Source organism: Neltuma alba, unplaced genomic scaffold, assembly GCF_004799145.2.
Source record: "Neltuma alba isolate B1F8T4 unplaced genomic scaffold, ASM479914v2 tig00012856_pilon, whole genome shotgun sequence".
Taxonomy (NCBI): domain Eukaryota; kingdom Viridiplantae; phylum Streptophyta; class Magnoliopsida; order Fabales; family Fabaceae; genus Neltuma; species Neltuma alba.
The window spans coordinates 2,959-21,332 of NW_021637239.1; the positions used below are offsets into that span (position 1 = coordinate 2,959).

General features: G+C 32.9%; 2 protein-coding genes across 3 annotated transcripts; one reads left to right on the forward strand and one right to left on the reverse strand.

Annotated features, from left to right (window-relative positions):
- Positions 1-312: 312 nt before the first annotated feature.
- Positions 313-4,158, forward strand: LOC114731870 (cysteine-rich receptor-like protein kinase 2). Its single transcript, XM_028919115.1, has 4 exons — positions 313-710; positions 3,122-3,528; positions 3,898-4,017; positions 4,112-4,158. The coding sequence occupies exons 1-4, from the start codon at positions 313-315 to the stop codon at positions 4,156-4,158; spliced, it is 972 nt and encodes a 323-aa protein (XP_028774948.1).
- Positions 4,159-7,550: 3,392 nt separating this feature from the next.
- LOC114731866 (cold-responsive protein kinase 1-like) lies at positions 7,551-13,628 on the reverse strand. Of its 2 annotated transcripts, XM_028919109.1 has the most exons (8): positions 13,135-13,619; positions 10,021-10,421; positions 9,801-9,917; positions 9,524-9,651; positions 9,025-9,238; positions 8,679-8,910; positions 8,213-8,363; positions 7,551-8,033 (listed from the first exon to the last, which is right to left on the reverse strand). In XM_028919109.1, exons 1-8 carry the CDS (start codon positions 13,536-13,538, stop codon positions 7,779-7,781), a joined length of 1,902 nt encoding a protein of 633 aa, XP_028774942.1. In that variant the 5' UTR covers positions 13,539-13,619; the 3' UTR covers positions 7,551-7,778. The 2 variants fall into 2 exon arrangements, with proteins under 2 accessions (XP_028774942.1, XP_028774943.1); XM_028919110.1 differs by lacking the exon at positions 8,213-8,363 and having other exon boundaries at positions 7,861-8,033; positions 13,135-13,628.
- Between the last annotated feature and the right edge of the window lie 4,746 nt (positions 13,629-18,374).

An 18,374-nucleotide genomic window follows, 5' to 3' on the forward strand; every position in this document is an offset into this window, starting at 1 on the left:
GTTACCACTTGCAGTTGTCTGTTTTCCTTTGTGTCATTATTGTTAGAAATTTCCCAATTCTTGTTGACCCAAGAAGCAAATTAGAATTGAACAAGTCAATGGTCAACTCGCAATTCGAAAACGTGTGGAAATTAAACCTCTATTACATGGAACAGTCAATTTCTTATTTATTTGTTTTCCACAAATTGCTATTGAATCCTTCCAAAAAAAAAAAAAAGGATTAACAGTTCCAGCCCACTGGTTTCCTAATATTCATAAAAATTTGACCCATTACCTCTCTTTGCTTCTTCATTCTCACTCTCTCGACAGAAGATGCTTCAAGGTCGTCCTCATCTCCTTCCTTCGTTCATCTTCATATTCTGTTCATGCTGCTCCATCCTCAACGGCGTCGTTTCGGACCCAAAGACCAATCTTCCTAAGAGCGAGTGTAATCTGTCCTTCGTCTACCTCGCGTCCAGCATCTCCATCTTCGACGGAAACCTAAACGCGACGTTGAGAGATATCAGAGGGCAGATCAGTGAACAGAATAAGCGCTTCGCCCCCGCACAGGAAGGTAATGGAGGAAACCCAGTTTCCACTCTTTTCCAATGCAGAAACTACCTCTCCATCGCCGACTGTCTTGCTTGCTTCGACGTCGCCGCCACTCGAATACTCAGCTGCACCGCCGGAGCCTCTGGTGCCCATGTGGTCTACGACGGCTGCTTCCTCAGGTACTTCTACCCAAAAAATTTCAAATTTAGTCTCTCTCTCTTTACTGCCTACGCACGTATATATGCATATTTATGTTGGATTTTGGATTCGTTGTTGAAGGGTCGACTTATTTAATGAGATTATTTAGTTTCACTAAATAATATTAAATTGATTAGTATTTAATTTAGTATGAGTTAAATTAGTGTTGAAGTTAGAGAGATTGGATGGAAAGAGTATGTATGCCCAATCATATGGGACGATCATGGCAGGGAGATTGTGGGGATGTTGGGCATTTGAGAAAAGCGTTTTTAAAAAGTATTTTTTATGAATCGAGACAAACTCTTTCATATATTTATTTCATATACTATAAAATTACTTTTGAAATTATAGTTTGGGTTTTATCCAAACATTCAATAATTTTATCCCTCAGGTGTACTTCAGCAAACTGCAAACCCAAAATTTTACAAAAATGCTAATTCATTTAATCTCGCTTAAAAGTAGAATTAAGAATTTGACTTTATTGTAATTATAAATATTATCCTCTCGTTCTATTCATAAGGAGAGAGAAAAGAAAATTTTTAGTCATATTTATAGGGCAAAGAAAAAAAAATTTGATCTTATTTATAGGATAAAGAAAGAAATTTTTTATATGAATGTATAATTTTGCTTTTTCATTTATTATTTTGTTAACTTTGTTCTTATAAGGTGTAATATATATTAAATAGGGATAAAGTTGGAATATTATTGAATGTTAAAAGGAAGTTAATAAAGTTTTAGATTTTCATTGATCTATATGAAATATATTAAAAGTAATTTATAAATAGGACTAGAGGAGTACTTCTTCTGGTGTTTTGTAGAAGTCACTTCCTGCACTCGCATCGGAATCAAAGAAAGGCTTCAAAATTATCAACGTGGTCTGAAAACTAACATAATTTTCAGTTAGGCCCTTAATTTTCATAATTATTAATTACTACGTCAACTCCTTAATATAAATTTTAGTTAGGGATTAAATTTGGGTTAAAATATAAGACCTCAAGTTATGTTATCTCTCATCTTTTCTTAAAATATCACTATTGATTGCAAGAAATTTTCACTAACAGATAATTTTAATCATCCAATACATATAGATGAAAATGATAGTTTAGGTAGATCAACACATATTTGTACAAATAACTAATTTAATTAATTTTTTTAAACATATCCTTTGAAAAGTCAAAAGGCTAAGTTCGAAAAACTGACTTTGAATAAGGAGGAGTTTGGCATCTCATATAAGCACTTAAAAAAAGGAAAAAAAAAAAGACATTAAGATACCCTCAAAAATGCTAAAAGATAAATTAGAGTTGGTAAATTTCAAAATCCTAAATCAGATCCCTTGTACTACTTTGAAATTTTAAAATATTGTTAAATGACAACATAGCCTTTACTTTCAGTTACTACTTTCATATAACTATTGACTACTCTAATTTCACTATTGATTATTTTTGTCTTCAAATTTTTTATGACTACTTTTGTATAACTATTGACTACACAAAGGCAGTAAATGACTGAATTAAAAGTAGTTACCAGATTTCCAACAACATTTAATATATTTTTGAATTTTTAAAATAAAAGTAGTCAATAGGTAAACAAAAGTAGTCACCAAATTTTATTAAAATGAAAATAGTTAATCACAGTAGTAGAGCAGTCAGTAGCGAAATAAAAGTGTCATCGGCGTTTTAAAAACAAATATAATCTATGGCTAAAAAAGTAATCAATACATAAGAAAAAGTAGGCACTGGAGCTCCGGCAGCTAGCCCCTAGGGGGTTGTTGGTGGTCAGAAACCGGCTAAAAGTGCTAAGGTGACAATATTAAAAAAAAGAAATAAATAGTGAAGGGCATTTGCATAATTTTGGCAGACTTGAAAATTCTAAAATAATACAAGGGGTTTGAATTGGAATTATGAAATTCAACCATACTAATTTGTCATTTAACAATTTTCAAGGTATTTTATTATCTTTTTTTTAAAAAAAAAATACTTTGACGTAAGTCGAGATAAGTTTTCTAACATATTTACCTTGAACTCCACAAAATTAAAAAAGTTAATCCAATATTGCAATGTTGTAAAGATGCAATAAATGTTCCATATATTGCCTTATAAAAAGACCAAAAAAAAAAAAAAACTTATCCGAATACTTTGTAAAATGGACAGGAGGGATTATATCATAATAATATGTGAATGTTAATGACATAAAGAAGAAAGACATTATTCTTCATAAGTATAAAGGTTAAAGACTATAAGTTTATGTCATGTACTAAACACTCCATCAGGTAAATGAGAAGCATTTCTCAATTTCCCTATAAAACTCTCCTTTTCACTAGCTTTCTGATCTGTACATATTATAAACTTGAAAAAAAAAAAAAAGATGATATGGTAGACTCTGGCGTGTTCAGGTTCGACATTAGCAGTGCTTTCCTTGATGAGACAACACAAACTTTCAACACAGCAGATTGTGGTAATCAGACTGAAGATGACGATGGAGCCACAACATTCACATCAGTTGCACAACAATTGCTGATGAATCTTCAAACAGTAACACCAAATATCAGAGGATCTTTTGCAGCCATGAAGATGAGAGTGTCTAACGTCGGTCCAACTATTTATGCCTTTGCCCAATGTATTGAAACCATAACACAAAATGAGTGCCTCAGTTGCTTGAATGCTGGATACAACAATATAAAGACTTGTCTTTCCTACTCAGATGGTAGGGCTTTTGCCGATGGGTGTTTCATGAGATACTCCACAACTTCCTTTTTTCCTGATAACCAGACTACTGATATCATACCTGCCTTCAAACAAGGTAAGGCTTCATTTATATTCTTTGTCACCAGTTTATAAGTCCGATAAATTAGTTTGGAAAAAATTAAGCATGATAAATATGATATGTAAAATGGATTAAAGCATTATATTTATGATCAAAATCCACTCTCCAACTAATTCCTACATTTAGGATATGCAGGAGGAGTAAATTTTCAATTTGAAAATTTATATGAATCCTTAGTTTGAATGTTTATTTAGGTTATATAGAATGATTTGATTAAGTATTATTATTGACATTTTAATTTTATACTTTAGAGCATGATACGTTTCAAAATAACTTCGTATTATTTGAAATTACATGTATCACTCATTTATGTGTATATTTATTTGTACAAATCTTTGTTCGTAGGTTCAAGTAACAAGGGGGCCATTCCTGCTGGAGTTGTTTCAGGTGCTGCTCTTGCTTTGGTCCTCGTTGCATTATTTGCTTGGATGAGACGAACTAAAAGCCCAAAGAGGGTTCCTAGAGGTAAACAAATTAAAAATTGTGAGGCTACTATTTTATCAATTTGGAAAATGAACAAAATCTTCAACTGCTAGTTATTTTAATTTATGAACAAAAGGTTTGATTTTTGTTTTCCATGGCAGGAGAGATGCCTGGAGCGAGTAAGTTGAAAGGCTCAATAACTTTTAGTTATAAGGATTTAAAGTCTGCAACTAAGAATTTTAGTGACGAAAATAAAATGGGAGAAGGTGGATTTGGTGTTGTATACAAGGTACAACTTTATTATGAGTTTCAATGTAAGGATATCTTTAAGCGTGGTTTATATATTATTTTTGAAAGATAGTCTGATAACAATCTCATGTTTAAAATTCTCAATTATGATTAGGGCATTTTGGGGAATGGGAAAGTAGTTGCAGTAAAGAAATTAGCTTTACGAGCCTCCAATAGGATCGATGAAGATTTTGAGAGTGAAGTGATGCTGATAAGTAATGTTCATCATCGGAATCTTGTAGCAAAGGTCACAATAGAATCCTTGTTTACGAATACATGGAAAACAACAGTCTTGACAGATTCTTATTTGGTATGTTATTTCAATTAACAAAGCTTATGCACAATCTCTTAAGCATTATGAGATGTGGACATATTTTCAACATGACAACATTTCATTCACTCGTTACGAAAAATGTGCTCATATGTCATAGTTTTATTAGATAATTTGATTGGCACATAGATATTGAAAGGACATTGTTATGTTTCGCCCTTCGTTCTTTTTCCTCACCTTTCAAATTTTGCAAACCTGGGAAATAGGTGAAAGGAAAGGTTCTCTCAATTAGAAGCAATCATATGAAGTAATTTTAGGAATAGCAAGAGGCTTGACTTATCTTCATGAAGAATTTCATATTCGCATTATTCATAGAGATATAAAGACAAATAACATTCTGTTAGATGATGATCTACAACCAAGAATTGCTGATTTTGGGTTGGCAAGGCTTATACCTGAGGATAGAACTCATCTTAGTACAAAATTTGCAGGAACATTGTAAGTTGATTGAAATAACTTCTTAGCTCAAGTTAATTTTCAATTCTATTAATTTTTATCATACTAAATGGATTGTTGAAGGTGTTAATGAAATCTATACATTAGTCTAGCAAACAATCCTATTACATGGACTATACATGATTATGCAAGAAGGAATTCATACTTATGTCGAAGATGATGAGACAATACTTTTATTGCATGTCTAATTTTGGATTTTGTAGCATCTTGATACGTATGTGTTTTAGTTTGAGCTATTATTCTAATTAATTGCATCATAAATAATATATGATTGATAGAGGATACACAGCACCAGAATATGCAATTCATGGACAACTATCAGAAAAGGCTGATATTTATAGTTATGGTGTTGTTGTCTTAGAAATCATTAGAGGTCAAAAAAGCAATGAAGTGAAAGTTGATGGTGATGCTGAAGGCGAATTCCTCCTCCAAAAAGTGAGAAAATTCACATAACTATTTGAAAAAGCTTTTCTTTATTTTGGGGGGAAAAAAGACTTAGATGTTGAATTTTTTAACAGGACATATAAAATTCTTTCGAAAAAGCTCTTACTTTATGAGAGAAAATAATCTTATGATAAATACTTATATTTCGTTTCACTTTCATCCTACTTGATAGGCTTGGAAACTATATGAGAGGCATGCATCTAGAGTTGGTGGACAATGCCTTAGACACTCATGATTAGGATGCAGAAGAAGTGAAGAAAATTACAAAAATCGGTTTGCTATGCACTCAAGCATCTGCAGAAACAAGACCGGCAATATCTGAAATAGTGGTTTTGCTTCAGAAGAAGGGTTTATTAGAGAATATGAGGCCGACTATGCCTATCTTGATTGAACCTAATTAGAGCTTCATGGAAGACACCTCCATCCCTACTGCTTCCATCCAATGATGTTGCTTTTACTTTTTAATACCATCAACAAGATAATTGTATTTTACAAGAATGTTTTTTCTAAATGGCTGATGAGAGTAGTCTTAGTCGCATCGGCTACCAATTACTTCTAGATCCAACTATAAATACAATATAGTGGCAACCTAAATCATTCTCCTAGGGAGCAATTTTGGAATTCTAATTGCAAAATGGACCTAGTTATTTATATGCAAATACAGTACCGCTACTCTAGAATGATGCAAGCATACTCTAAATGCAAATTTGTTATGATTATGCACCTAAGTAAACTAATGCAGACTACAGCTATATGTTTAATGCAGATAGGGATGTGATCCCAAATATAGGACCTGGCTTAGGTTCCCGGCAATGGATGGGCATAAAAAATAATTGGGACCAAGTTATGGAAGGTACTGAGAGGGTGGTTCTTTCTGGGGGGCAGGTACTGTTAAGTGGAAGATGGAAAAGTATGACATGCTGTCTCTTAAGTTTGCCTACAGTATGTGAAGAAAGCTTATGAAGCCTTGTTTAGCAGATAATTTTTTTCTCCACAAATCTCTGGGAATGGTGAACAATGGGAAGGCTGGCTGTGGAGGCACACTGAGATTACATGGGATAGTATTTAGATGCTTTTATGCTGATCAGTTTGTTTAATGAGACTGAGGCCTGCATGGGATGGACTCGATAAATGATTCTGCATATTCCAATTTTGTTGATCCAACAAAAGGGGACAATAGAGACATACTCAAAAGAGATATAATTCAAATGATTAATTAAATTACTATCTCCAGTCCTAAATATAAGAACTAATTTGTAATGTAAATTAGCTTTTATATTTAGAACCAGAGATAATATTTAAAGCTTAAATTATATGATATTATGTTAGTTCTTAATAGCAGTAAAATTGAAATTTTTATTTTAAAAGTAACATCAAGAATTAAATTTTTATGTTTAAATTTCTTAAACAAATTTTTGCTGCTTTAAGAGGCTGTGGTTACCCAAGATGAGACGTACTCTCATGAAAAAGAATGTTAAAAAAATGGCTTGGGCAAGCGACATAAATTTGATCCATGTAGCTCTTAACCTCCTGCAGTTATATTAATTAACCTGAAACGATCTCTCAATCAGCTACTGCTAGTTCAACTAAGTGAGTGCATGGTCCCTTTATAGCAATAGTAGAATATAAGTAAAACTTAGTGCCATTTGAAAAACCCAAATGATCAATTAAGTTGGTATACCATCTCTGCCTGAAGATCTTTGCAGAAACTACTTTCCCGTAATCAAGCACCTATAATAGGGTTATTCTTTTGAATGTTTTCTATAACTCTGAAATTATCTTCCTCATTTATTCTGTGTTTCCATATTTCAGGGGAACCCTTTTTTGGGTGGGTTTGATCACCATCTCTTGTGTGCAGTTCTGTGTATGAAATTCTTCCATCGATGTCTCAGACAAGATATGACATTTTCCTTCTCTGCTTTTATGCTATGTTCTGGTGATAATGTATATTTGTTTGACCTGATTATGGGTAACCATTTTAATTCACATTTATACAGCAAAAGATGAAGACACCCAACTAGACTTGCTGAACAAGGATAGCTATGTTACAACAACATAGTCGTGGCAATGACAAACTACCCAAATTATATTGCACAATTCATGTTTCAATGTTTCATTGTACTCAAATCTTCAGTAATGTAATCAAGGCGAATGCTTACTCCAGTTTTTTCCTTCTTCAATATTATTATTATTATTATTATTATTTTCTGGGGGTTCAAACTCGTATCGCCTTCCTGATGGAATAGAAGTGGAGACAGTAGCATTTGATCGAGATGAACTATTACTAACCATCTCTTCTAATCCCCACATTAGAATCAACATAAACAGGCATAGTGGGTCGCTTGTGATCTATTAAGCCACCTTTGCTTTCGATCATATCAACAACTTCAAACATTGTTGGCCTTGCTGCAGGAGATGCTTGCGTGCAAAGCAATCCAATCTCTATGATTTTCTTTACTTCTTCTGCATCATACTCATTTGGATCTAAGGTTTCATCCACAAACTCCATGTGCATTCCTCTCTCGTACAGTTTCCAAGCCTGCCGAGGGGCATCAAAGTCATACAAGATAGAGGAAAAAAGATTGTGTGGTGTTGAGCAGTCAAAAATCATCGTTTGTCACGCTATATTGAAAATAATTTGATTAGTTAAATCTGCATTTGTAACTTCTCCAAATAAAACCCTCTCCTTTGGTATATCAGTTTTGAGAATTCGCTTACTCTTTGAAGAAGGAATTCGCCTTGATCATCATTCTTTAATTCACCACTCTTTTGCCCACTTATAATTTCTAACACTACAACACCATAGCAATAGGTGTCAACCTTCTCAGATAATTGTCCATGCATTACATACTCAGGTGCGGTGTATCCCCTATATAACAAAAGCAAAAGATCAAAAACTCACCATATGTAAGACACGAGACGCAACAAGACACGGAAACTTACACGGCCAATGATAAAAACAAATTTCAAATATTCATGTGCAACTTAAAAGTGTTGTATCATATTTCTAGTGAGTCATAAACATACACAAGTCTTCATGCTTTGTAGAAACAACTAAACATTTGAGAAAAGATCTAGTTGCTAAAGTATGTTGCGTTTCAACAAATGAGTTGTTACAATCATTTGTGTCAATATGATATACAGAGTGCAGAAAATATGAATAATTACAAATGTTATTACTTACATTGTTCCTGCAAATTTTGTATTGAGATGAGATTGGTCCCTTGGCAAAAGCCTTGCCAATCCAAAATCTGCAATTTTAGGCTGGAAATCATCATCCAAGAGGATGTTGCTGGGCTTTATATCCCTATGTACGATGCAAATGTGGAATCCCTCATGAAGATATGCCAAACCCCTTGCAGTGCCTAAAATTATACCATAACGTTGCTTCCAATTGAGAGAACCTCTATCTCCACCTATTTCCAGCACTTTAGATAGTAAGGGAAAGGGGACAAAAAAACATAAAAATAGAGAAAGCAGATGATTTTCAACTACAAAGGAAATTTCTTCAAGTACTAAATTGAATATACCAAATAAGAACTGGCCAACATTGTTGTTCTTCATGTACTCATAGACAAGGAATCTCTCTTGGCCTTTACTGCAACATCCAAGAAGTCGAACAAGATTTCGATGATGAACATTACTTATTAGCTTCACTTCACTTTCAAAATCTTCATCCATCTTTTTGGATTGCTCTAGAGCCAATTTCTTTATGGCAATTACTTCTCCATTTTTCAGAGTACCCTGTTCAATGAAGAGATCATATTTCCAGACTATAGACTGTGCTTGAGGGAAGTGCCATCCTTTTATTAAGAATTAGACACATTTTCCTGTGTATTTCATGGAATCTAAGAAATACATTGTACTTTCTATATATCTGGCAGACAAATATTACATTAACAAGTGTACCTAAATTGAATTTATAAAAAAAAGCCTCTATACAAAAGTGTCTCTTGAAAAAAGATATGGACTGTAATAATACAAATGACTGTTTGTTTGAGTTTTTTTTTGGGGGGGGGGGGGGTTTACCTTGTATACATCACCAAAACCTCCTTCTCCTAATTTATTCTCTTCACTGAAATTTTTTGTTGCAGACTTCAGATCTTTATACCTGTAGTTAACCGGGCCTTTCAACTCAGTTGCTCCCAAAATGTCAACTGCAAGAAAAACCACAATTAGAAGTAGTTAGGGGTTCATCCCTATCAAATTAAAACCCTCACATTCCTTTGGCAGGAAAAAGTTAAAACTAGAGCATCACAATGAATCATTTCAAATTGAATAATAAAGATTTTTCTAGTTATCTTACCTCTATGAACTCTCTTGAACAATGATCGTCTATACAAAGCAAATAATGCAAGAAGAATCAAAATAAAAGATGCACCTCCAACGACCCCACCAATAATGGTCTTCTTGCTTGAATCTCCTACGAGTCACAATTGTTTGAAGTTTAATTGTTTGCTCATGTCAATTGTTTCTTGGCATGCAGTGCACATAGTCATTCAGGAGTTTAAAGTTTAGAACTTTACCTTGTTTCAAGATGCGTTTGATATCAGTGGTCTGATTAGCAGTAAAAAATGCAGAGGTGGAGTATCTCATGAAGCAACCAGCATAAAAAATCTTAGCATTTGAGTTGGGAATACAAATCTGAAAATTTCTTAAGCCAGACTCCAAGCAATCCTGGCAGCCACTTTGAGTGACAGTCTCGAGACATTGAGCAAAGGCATAAATATTTGAACCCTTACTGTCGGGTACTGGCGTTATAGTGGCTGCAAAGAAACCAGGTATTCTTGGTGTTGCTTCTACCAGATTCTTTAGCACTTGTTGCACAGTTGAAGCAAGTTCTGTGGAGTTTTTAGCCACAGGATTCCCACACACAATGTGGTTCCCACCATCTGTGGACTGGTCGAAGAAAATACTGCTCTCATACCTTGAAAAACACACAAAAATGTGCCATCTTTATGATTCTAAAAAATGTCACTTTTATGACCACATTAAGGGACATCGGTTACCTGAGATGTTAGTGATGTGATTGTTTTATCATTTTATGGTGTTGCAAACTGTGCAGTTGTCTCTACTGTGGAACACTTTTCAATCAGTTGAAGGGTTTTATGTGTTTAGAATTAATATACCCGCTTGGAGGGGTTCGAAGAAAATCGACAGAGGTGTCACTGAGGACAGTTGAAAAGATTGTCTTTAGCCCATAAAGAAAAGCAGAGCAACCAAGGATTTTAAGCAAAATGACGACAAAGCACGGCAACAAGAAAGTTGTTAACTCCATGATTCATCAACCCAGAATCATCGGAGCTTAAGGTCTTCTCCCATGGCCATGGGTGAGCAACGGCCAAAAAAGTCCGAACTCTGAAGCTTCTTCGTCATGCTCTTCTTGGTAGCAAATTTCTCTGTCACAAACCCGAACAACAAGAAATGCAGAACCAAAGATCGCATGGAACAATAAAAATACAGCAAGACTTCGTCGTCATCGCTCAGCATGATTTGAGGTAAATTTCAGAAAATTTCTGCAGAGTTTCAGAGCAAAAGCAAGTGCGGAAATTTCAGAGCATAAACACGAACAAAATTCATCAACGAAGAAGCAAAATTCATCGCCGTCGTTGTGCATGCTCTGGGTTATCACTCTGTCATCCTCTTTCAGAGCAAGAACGAGATAGCCGAAAAGGCAGGAGGATAAGCGGCGGTCGCAGAAACGGCGTTGGGCAAGCGACTGTGACGAGTGTGACGGTAAAGTGGAGACATGCGACGGTGACTGGGAAGAGAGATTGAGAGCAGTGGAGAGAACTCCCTGCAATCGGGGCCCATTCGTCTTTGGAAAAGAAAATGATTAATAAAAGGAGTTAACATAATTAAGATTTAATATAGTTTTTATTCTCTTAGATGTACTATTGATTCTAGTTTCTCAAGTTTTAAATAATAAATTTTATTTCTTAAGTTTTATTTTATTTAAAATATTGATATTTATAATCTAATAAAAATTTGGATCATTTTGTTTCTTAAATAGCCAAAATCTATAGTTTAAAATTTAAATGACCAAAATAAAAATAAAAACAAACTTGAGGGATTAAAGATTATGTTAACCCTATAATTTTTATACATCAAGTTTATTTATGTTTTGATTTTAAACCTTTAAGTTTTAAAATTATGAGTTTTGATCTCTCAAAAAATAAATTAATCTAAATTTTTATTAAAATATAGAGATTAATATTAGAAGGATTAAAATTAAAATGAAATGGACATGTCAAATATTGTGTTAAACCCAGTTAAACAAAATTATTTTCACACATCTTTTTGGAGTGAATCTCGCTTTGAATTTTAGTTGCGTTTCCGGTTTGTCTTTCAAGTTTCAAGTTTCAACAATTTTTTGTGCAAACAAAGGCTAAAGCCTCAGAAATTTAATGACTTGTATATCTTAATGGCCAAAAATGTATGTTCATGTTGTAATTTCGTATACTCCTTCTCCCGTAACTTTTTATAAAATCTTTTTGGATTAATACAAACTTTGATCTCTTAAGTTTAATCTCATTTAGGTTTTAATCCTTTAAATTTTAAATCATAGATTTTGGTTCTTCAAGTTTATTCTCATTTAAAACATTGATCTCTATAATCTAATAAAAATTTAGACCATTTTACCCCCAAGGAATCAAAACCTATGGTTTGAAATTTGAAGGACTAAAACTAAAATGAGAGTAAAGTTAAAGGACCAAAGATTATATTAACCCTAATTCTTTTAACTAAATTAATTATTTTAAAAAAGTTAAAATAAATTAGGGCAATAATACATTTTTTTAAGTAAGTTATTATTTAATAAGGAGGAAAATAAATGAGAGAAATACCGGTAATAAAATAAAACACTAAAAAAATAGCATGAGAAAAAGATGATAAGAATTAATTAAAAAAAATTAAAGAGTGAAATTGGTAAAAATACATTTAATGTTTAAATACCTTTTAGTTACATCTTATGAAAAAACCAAGCCAATTCAAATTTGATAATCTTATTAAAAGGAGCGGGAGAGAGTAACATTTTGGCATAAACTCCTGATTTTAATAGTATTTTTTAAAAAAATCATGATTTAAAAATCATTAACTTCAAATCATGATTTTTTTTACCAATTATTGTTATTGAAAAAGGAAAATCATCTTGTAGGTGCCTAAAATTTGCTTTAATTTCTAATTTTGGTGTCTTTGTATTTTATTCTGTTGGTATAATTAGCTTTTGGATAAGGATTAACGGTACTAACAGGAAAAAAAAACATAGATAACAAATTAAAAGTTAAGAGAAACTATAATTATCTTCAAAATAGTTTTTCCTACTTAGAATACTTTGTTAAAATTTAAAATTTCCATGTGAGCATGTTTTTTTAAAGTCGGCATATTTTGTTGACAACGGTTAAAAAACCATTTTATAAAATTAAAAAGGCCCAAACAAAACCTTATCCAACAAAGAAAAGAAGTGCAATTTTGCCTCTCTTGTACATTATACAATTATGGGTCTTATTCTTTAAATTCAGCGAAACTCTTGATTTAATAACGAGAGCTTATAATTAGAACCGGCTAGTACAAAAGAATATTAAAAACAACATGTTTATCTTTTTTAAAAAAAAAAAAAAAGGTCAAAGTTGGTCGGATACCTGAGGAAGCAACCTTCGTATATGACCCGGGCACCAGTGGCGGAGACGGAGCAGTTGTCGTATATATGAACGGCGGCGAAGTCGAAGCAAGCGAGGCAGTCTTTGATGGAAAGGTAGTTTCTGCACTGAAAAACGCCGTACGCCGGATTGTTACCCTTCACTGCCTGCGCCACCGCGGAGTGTTTGCTCTGGTTGCTGACCTGCGCTCTCAGGCTTCGCATCGACGCGTTTAGGTTCTTGTTGAAGATGGCCACGTCACTGACATTATAGCTGCTGCAGCCTGATTTCACATAACTGAGCTGTGGCTCTGAAACGACGCCGTCAAGAGTCCACCATGTCCAGATTGTGAAGCTCAACAAGAAGATGAAGGACAAGGGATTTTGTTGCAGGTTTAGCAGGAGCATGGTGTTTTAGTCTTATTCCTTGCAGAGTGTAGAGAGAGAGAGAGACAGAGAGAATGAAGAATGAAGGCGGAGATCTCTTTGAAAAGTGTAAGCCAGCGTGGTGCTTCAAGGTCACTTCAAATTTCTGATATAGAAGTTCAATTGTCATTGATTTTTACTCCCCTGGCCTCTATTAAATATAACCCTTACTTGGTGATTTTATTTTGATCCTAAAAATCTCGTTTCTCTAATAAAAGCTTTTATCTTCTATGTTTATTCTAGTTGCTGGCATAAGAGTGGGTTCAAAAAGCACAATTAATGATAAAGGGAGTTTTTTTAGCATACTTATCAACTTAGAATTCATCTAGAATCACTTATAATTAATTTTTCAATCGTGATTCACATGATATGAAGTAAATATATGAGAGAAATTTTATTCTGATTTATATAAAACGTGCTTATAAATCATTTTTATCATCATACCAAACAGGACTTTACTTTATATGCTTTTGAACTTACCTACTGGACATCATATAATACTCTTGCTTACTTTAAGTATTATATAAATATTTTTTTTTGCATACGTGGATTAAATACACATTAAATGAAAGAAACAAATGAAATTATACAGACAAATCTACCATATAATGCTCATTTGCAGAGTTTTTAAGCTGCGCTGAACAAATAGCAATTTAATTTCATCGGGGATAAAAAAAAAACAAATAGCAATTTAAACGAGTTTGTATGATGTTAAAACAAATAATAAAAGTACTTTTCAATAAATTAATATTAAAAAGCTGCATGAACCATGCGGAATCTAATCTAAATCCTATATATATCTAGGCTTATTAGGGATGCATAAATTTCTTCGATCTCCCACCCTTTTAATTTGCATCCCCTAACTTTTTTTTGGGTCTTCTTTTTTCTTTTAAAAATTAATCCAAATAATGAGAATTGGGCATATTTTGTGGTCCACATAAATAGCCCTGATTTTTGTATCAAGAAATAAAAGCATAGTTAATAAGCCAGTCTATCCCACAAAAATCTTCGTCACTTTACTCGGTAAGTTTTGTCCCCTTGCCTTTTGAAAAACGGGAAAACTTAGGCAATAGCCAAAGGACCATCATGTGAATTCTCCATTTTTCCTTTTTAAGAGAACAATAATTAGTGTGTGAATTATATAACATATTAAACCTAGTTCTTTTAATAATAAAATACAAATAATCAATTTATAAATATAAAAAAATTAGTTGAAATTAATTAAAAGTAATGAATATGCTTTCTAAAAAGAAGCCCTATTACGGATAGACTAATAAGATGCGATCTGAGAAGTAGAGACTAATCAATAATTAGTGAGGCAAAAATTCAAAAAACAATACTTAAATAGGTTATTATAGTATCTTATAAACAAGAACATGTTCATTCTCAAAAAAAAAAAAAATTAATATAGGATAGAGGGAGGATTGTTCTAAGGGGGTGTTTTGGCATCCTTCAATATCAATTGAAAAAAGTACAAGCCAATAAATTTTTTTTTATATAATTATCTTGTATATCGTAAAATTATTTTTAAAAAACTAATCCAAACCTAATTAACATCTGAAGAGAGTAAAGAGATATGCAATTAGCATGTAAAGCCAGTATCTTTGTAGGCATGTGAGATTCGATGGATGACTGTAGGAAGCGATTAAGTCATAATTAGGAGTCCTTTTCATGTGTGCGAATTCTCATAATTGGTGTCATTTTTCAATCTCTGGCGGGTCATACCATTCATGGAAATTTCTAAGATGCCTTCATCACGCGTCGCCCCAGCAAGAAATGTCCTTATTATCTGTGGCCATGCTAGAGAAAAATGACAAAACATGCGTCATTATCATTGTTCCAAGATGCCTCAATTATTCGTCTCCCCTTGTTTTTCAATCTCATCTTCTTAGCTATCTTTGGAACCAAGATGAGATTTTGAAAGGAAAAAAATTTTAGGTCCATCCCATTTTCAGTCCGGTCGTCTTCAGAATTATCTTTGGAAGACTAGTTGGAAGTAGACTTGGACATTTCTTACAACAAGTCCGCAAGAATAATTATTAGGCGTGCGGTCTTTCGTGTCATAGTTCAAATATGAAGTGCTAATAAATAGTCTTCCATGTCACTAATTGGAAAAATGATGGCATTATTTGATATTGGGCTACAAAAAAAAATTGACTTTCAATAGTAACAAAAGTCACTGCTAAAAATTAAAAAACCGTCACTGAAAATTTTTAGCAGCGAATTTTTGTCACTGTCAAGTTGTTGCCGTAGGCAGTTAGGTAGTTGTATCTCATTCCTGCAAGCTACAACCTATTAGTTATATGCTTCTGGACATTTCATATTTTTCTCCCTTAACTATGCGAACTTGTCTCTTATTATTATAACTAGTATCGTGAGGAGCTAATTTATCATGACATAGCGAATCAAGACTTGAATCTCTACTGAGAAAGATACCTACATTTATGTTCTATTTAGTATGAAGCATTGAAAACGAGAGATAATAATTACGATTAAGATTGAAAAAATATACTAAAAAATTGTTTAGTATAAGGAATTACTTATTACTTGGAATTAGGCAAACATGTATAAGGATTGTGAATATGTAGAGTTTTATTCTACATTATGTAGAAATATATATTGTATAAATTTTTAATAAAAATCATATATCTCAAAACCTTTACTATTATTAGTATTATTTATATATGTATCTGTAGCATTATTTTCCCCAGATAATATCATTAATATATATATAGGAAATTCTATAGAAAGTCATACTGTTCATAAACGCGGTACAAAATTGTTAGCCTACAATCCAATACTTCCCAAGCATTTAAAAACTAAAAACTTTCCTGTATTCTTTCTAATATTTTGTTAAAAAATTTTATGTGGTTAGTATATAAGTATATATTCTCATTGATATATATTGACCAACTTACTCTCCTATATATTACAAAATTGCCTTAAAAAATTATTGGTGATAAATACCATACCTAAAAATTCAAAATTATAATTATAATTATATATATAAGATTATATTTTCATTGTTTTACAAAATATTTTGGGCCCCTCATCTTCTGATCTCATCCTAGTTCCGCCAATGCATTCATCTTTCATTCTTCATCGCTTCCGCAAGGTGAGAAAAAACAGCATGCAGCCTCAACTACTGCAACAAAAGCCTCTGTTCTTCTTCTTATTGAGCTTCATAATCTGGTCATGGGGGGCTCTTGACGGCGTCGTTTCGGACCCTCAGACGAATCTAGTGCGACTATGGGTGTGTTTGGTTGGAGGGGAGGGAAGGGGAAATGAGCTCCTCCCCTCATTTGGTTAAAAATTTTGGAGGGGAGGGGAGCTAAAATGTCCCCTCCCCCCCCTCCCTCCCCCCATTTTGGCTCCCCTCCAAATTGGGGGTTTTTGGAAGGGAGCCAAAATTTTGGACCATTATGCCCTTATAGTTTTTTTAATATTCCACTTCTACCCATAAAATATAGTATTATAATATTTATTTCAAATAAAAAATATATTATCCAAAGTAAAAAAATAAAAAAAATATACATTATTATAATTAAAAATATATTATAAAATAAAAATTATTTAAATAAAAATTATAATATTATAAAATTAATAGTTTTTTATAAATATATTATTTATTAAATATATTTTAAAGCTGGAAAAAAAGATAGCCTAAAGAAAATAAAATTTCATTTTTCTTGGAGCATATAAAATTTGTTAATTTGATTATTTTAAATATATTATTATATTAATTAGAATAAAAAATTACTGTACTAATTTTTTAATACACATATTAACATGATAAGACTGAATTTTTATTAAATTATATGATTTAAATTAAGATGTAAATTAATTTATATAATATATCAATAAAAAACATAAACTAATATGTAAGGGTAAAATGGTAAATTGATTATTACTATCCCTCTCCTTCCCTCCTTGAACCAAACAAGGGATCATTAAATACCCTCCCCTCCTTTTTAATCAAACCAAATAAGATAAGGATGAAACTTCCCCTCTCCTTCCCTACCCCTCCCTCCCCTACCCTCCCCTCAAACCAAACAGGTCCTATGGTGTGACCCCCAAGACGGCGACAACGATGGGTCCATCATGAAGGAGATCCTTAACAAAAAGTTTGGAGATCTGAGAGCTCAGATCCAAAACCAAAACAAACACTTCGCTAGAGCTCAATCAGTGGAGGCTAACATCCCCCTTTTTCAGTGCAGAAACTACCTCTCCGTCGCCGATTGCCTCGCTTGCTTTGACGTCGCCGCCGTAAACATCCACAACTGCTCCGCCAGGGCATACGCTGCCCGTCTTGTCTACGACGGCTGCTTCCTCGGGTACAACTAGCTAGTTCCCCAACCTCGAGTTGTACTTTTTTTCTCTCTCTCTGTTTTTTTTTTTGGGGGGGGGGGGGTTGGGAATAAATATTGTGAGTTGTGACATTACTATGGTGCCGCTGCTTGCGTTAAAAGTTAGAGCAGCAGAGGGTAGAGAGTAGAGACAAAGGGGAAAACAAGAAACTAAGTAATTTCTTTGTGATGCATATATGATGCTGTAATTGCAATATATACAATGATATAAAATGAAAATAATAATAATTTCAAATACTACCTCCAGTCCCAAAAGCTAAATAAATAAAGGTTGAATTTGATTATAAATATAAAATTTAATCTAATTTATTTTTTATATTTATTATTTTTTGCTAAACTAATTTACAGAACTTATAGATTGATATATAATTTAATGCTGTAAAAATATTTTAGGGAAGATTACCTCACATTTGTTATAATCAACTAATTCATTAGACCTTTTTAACCAACT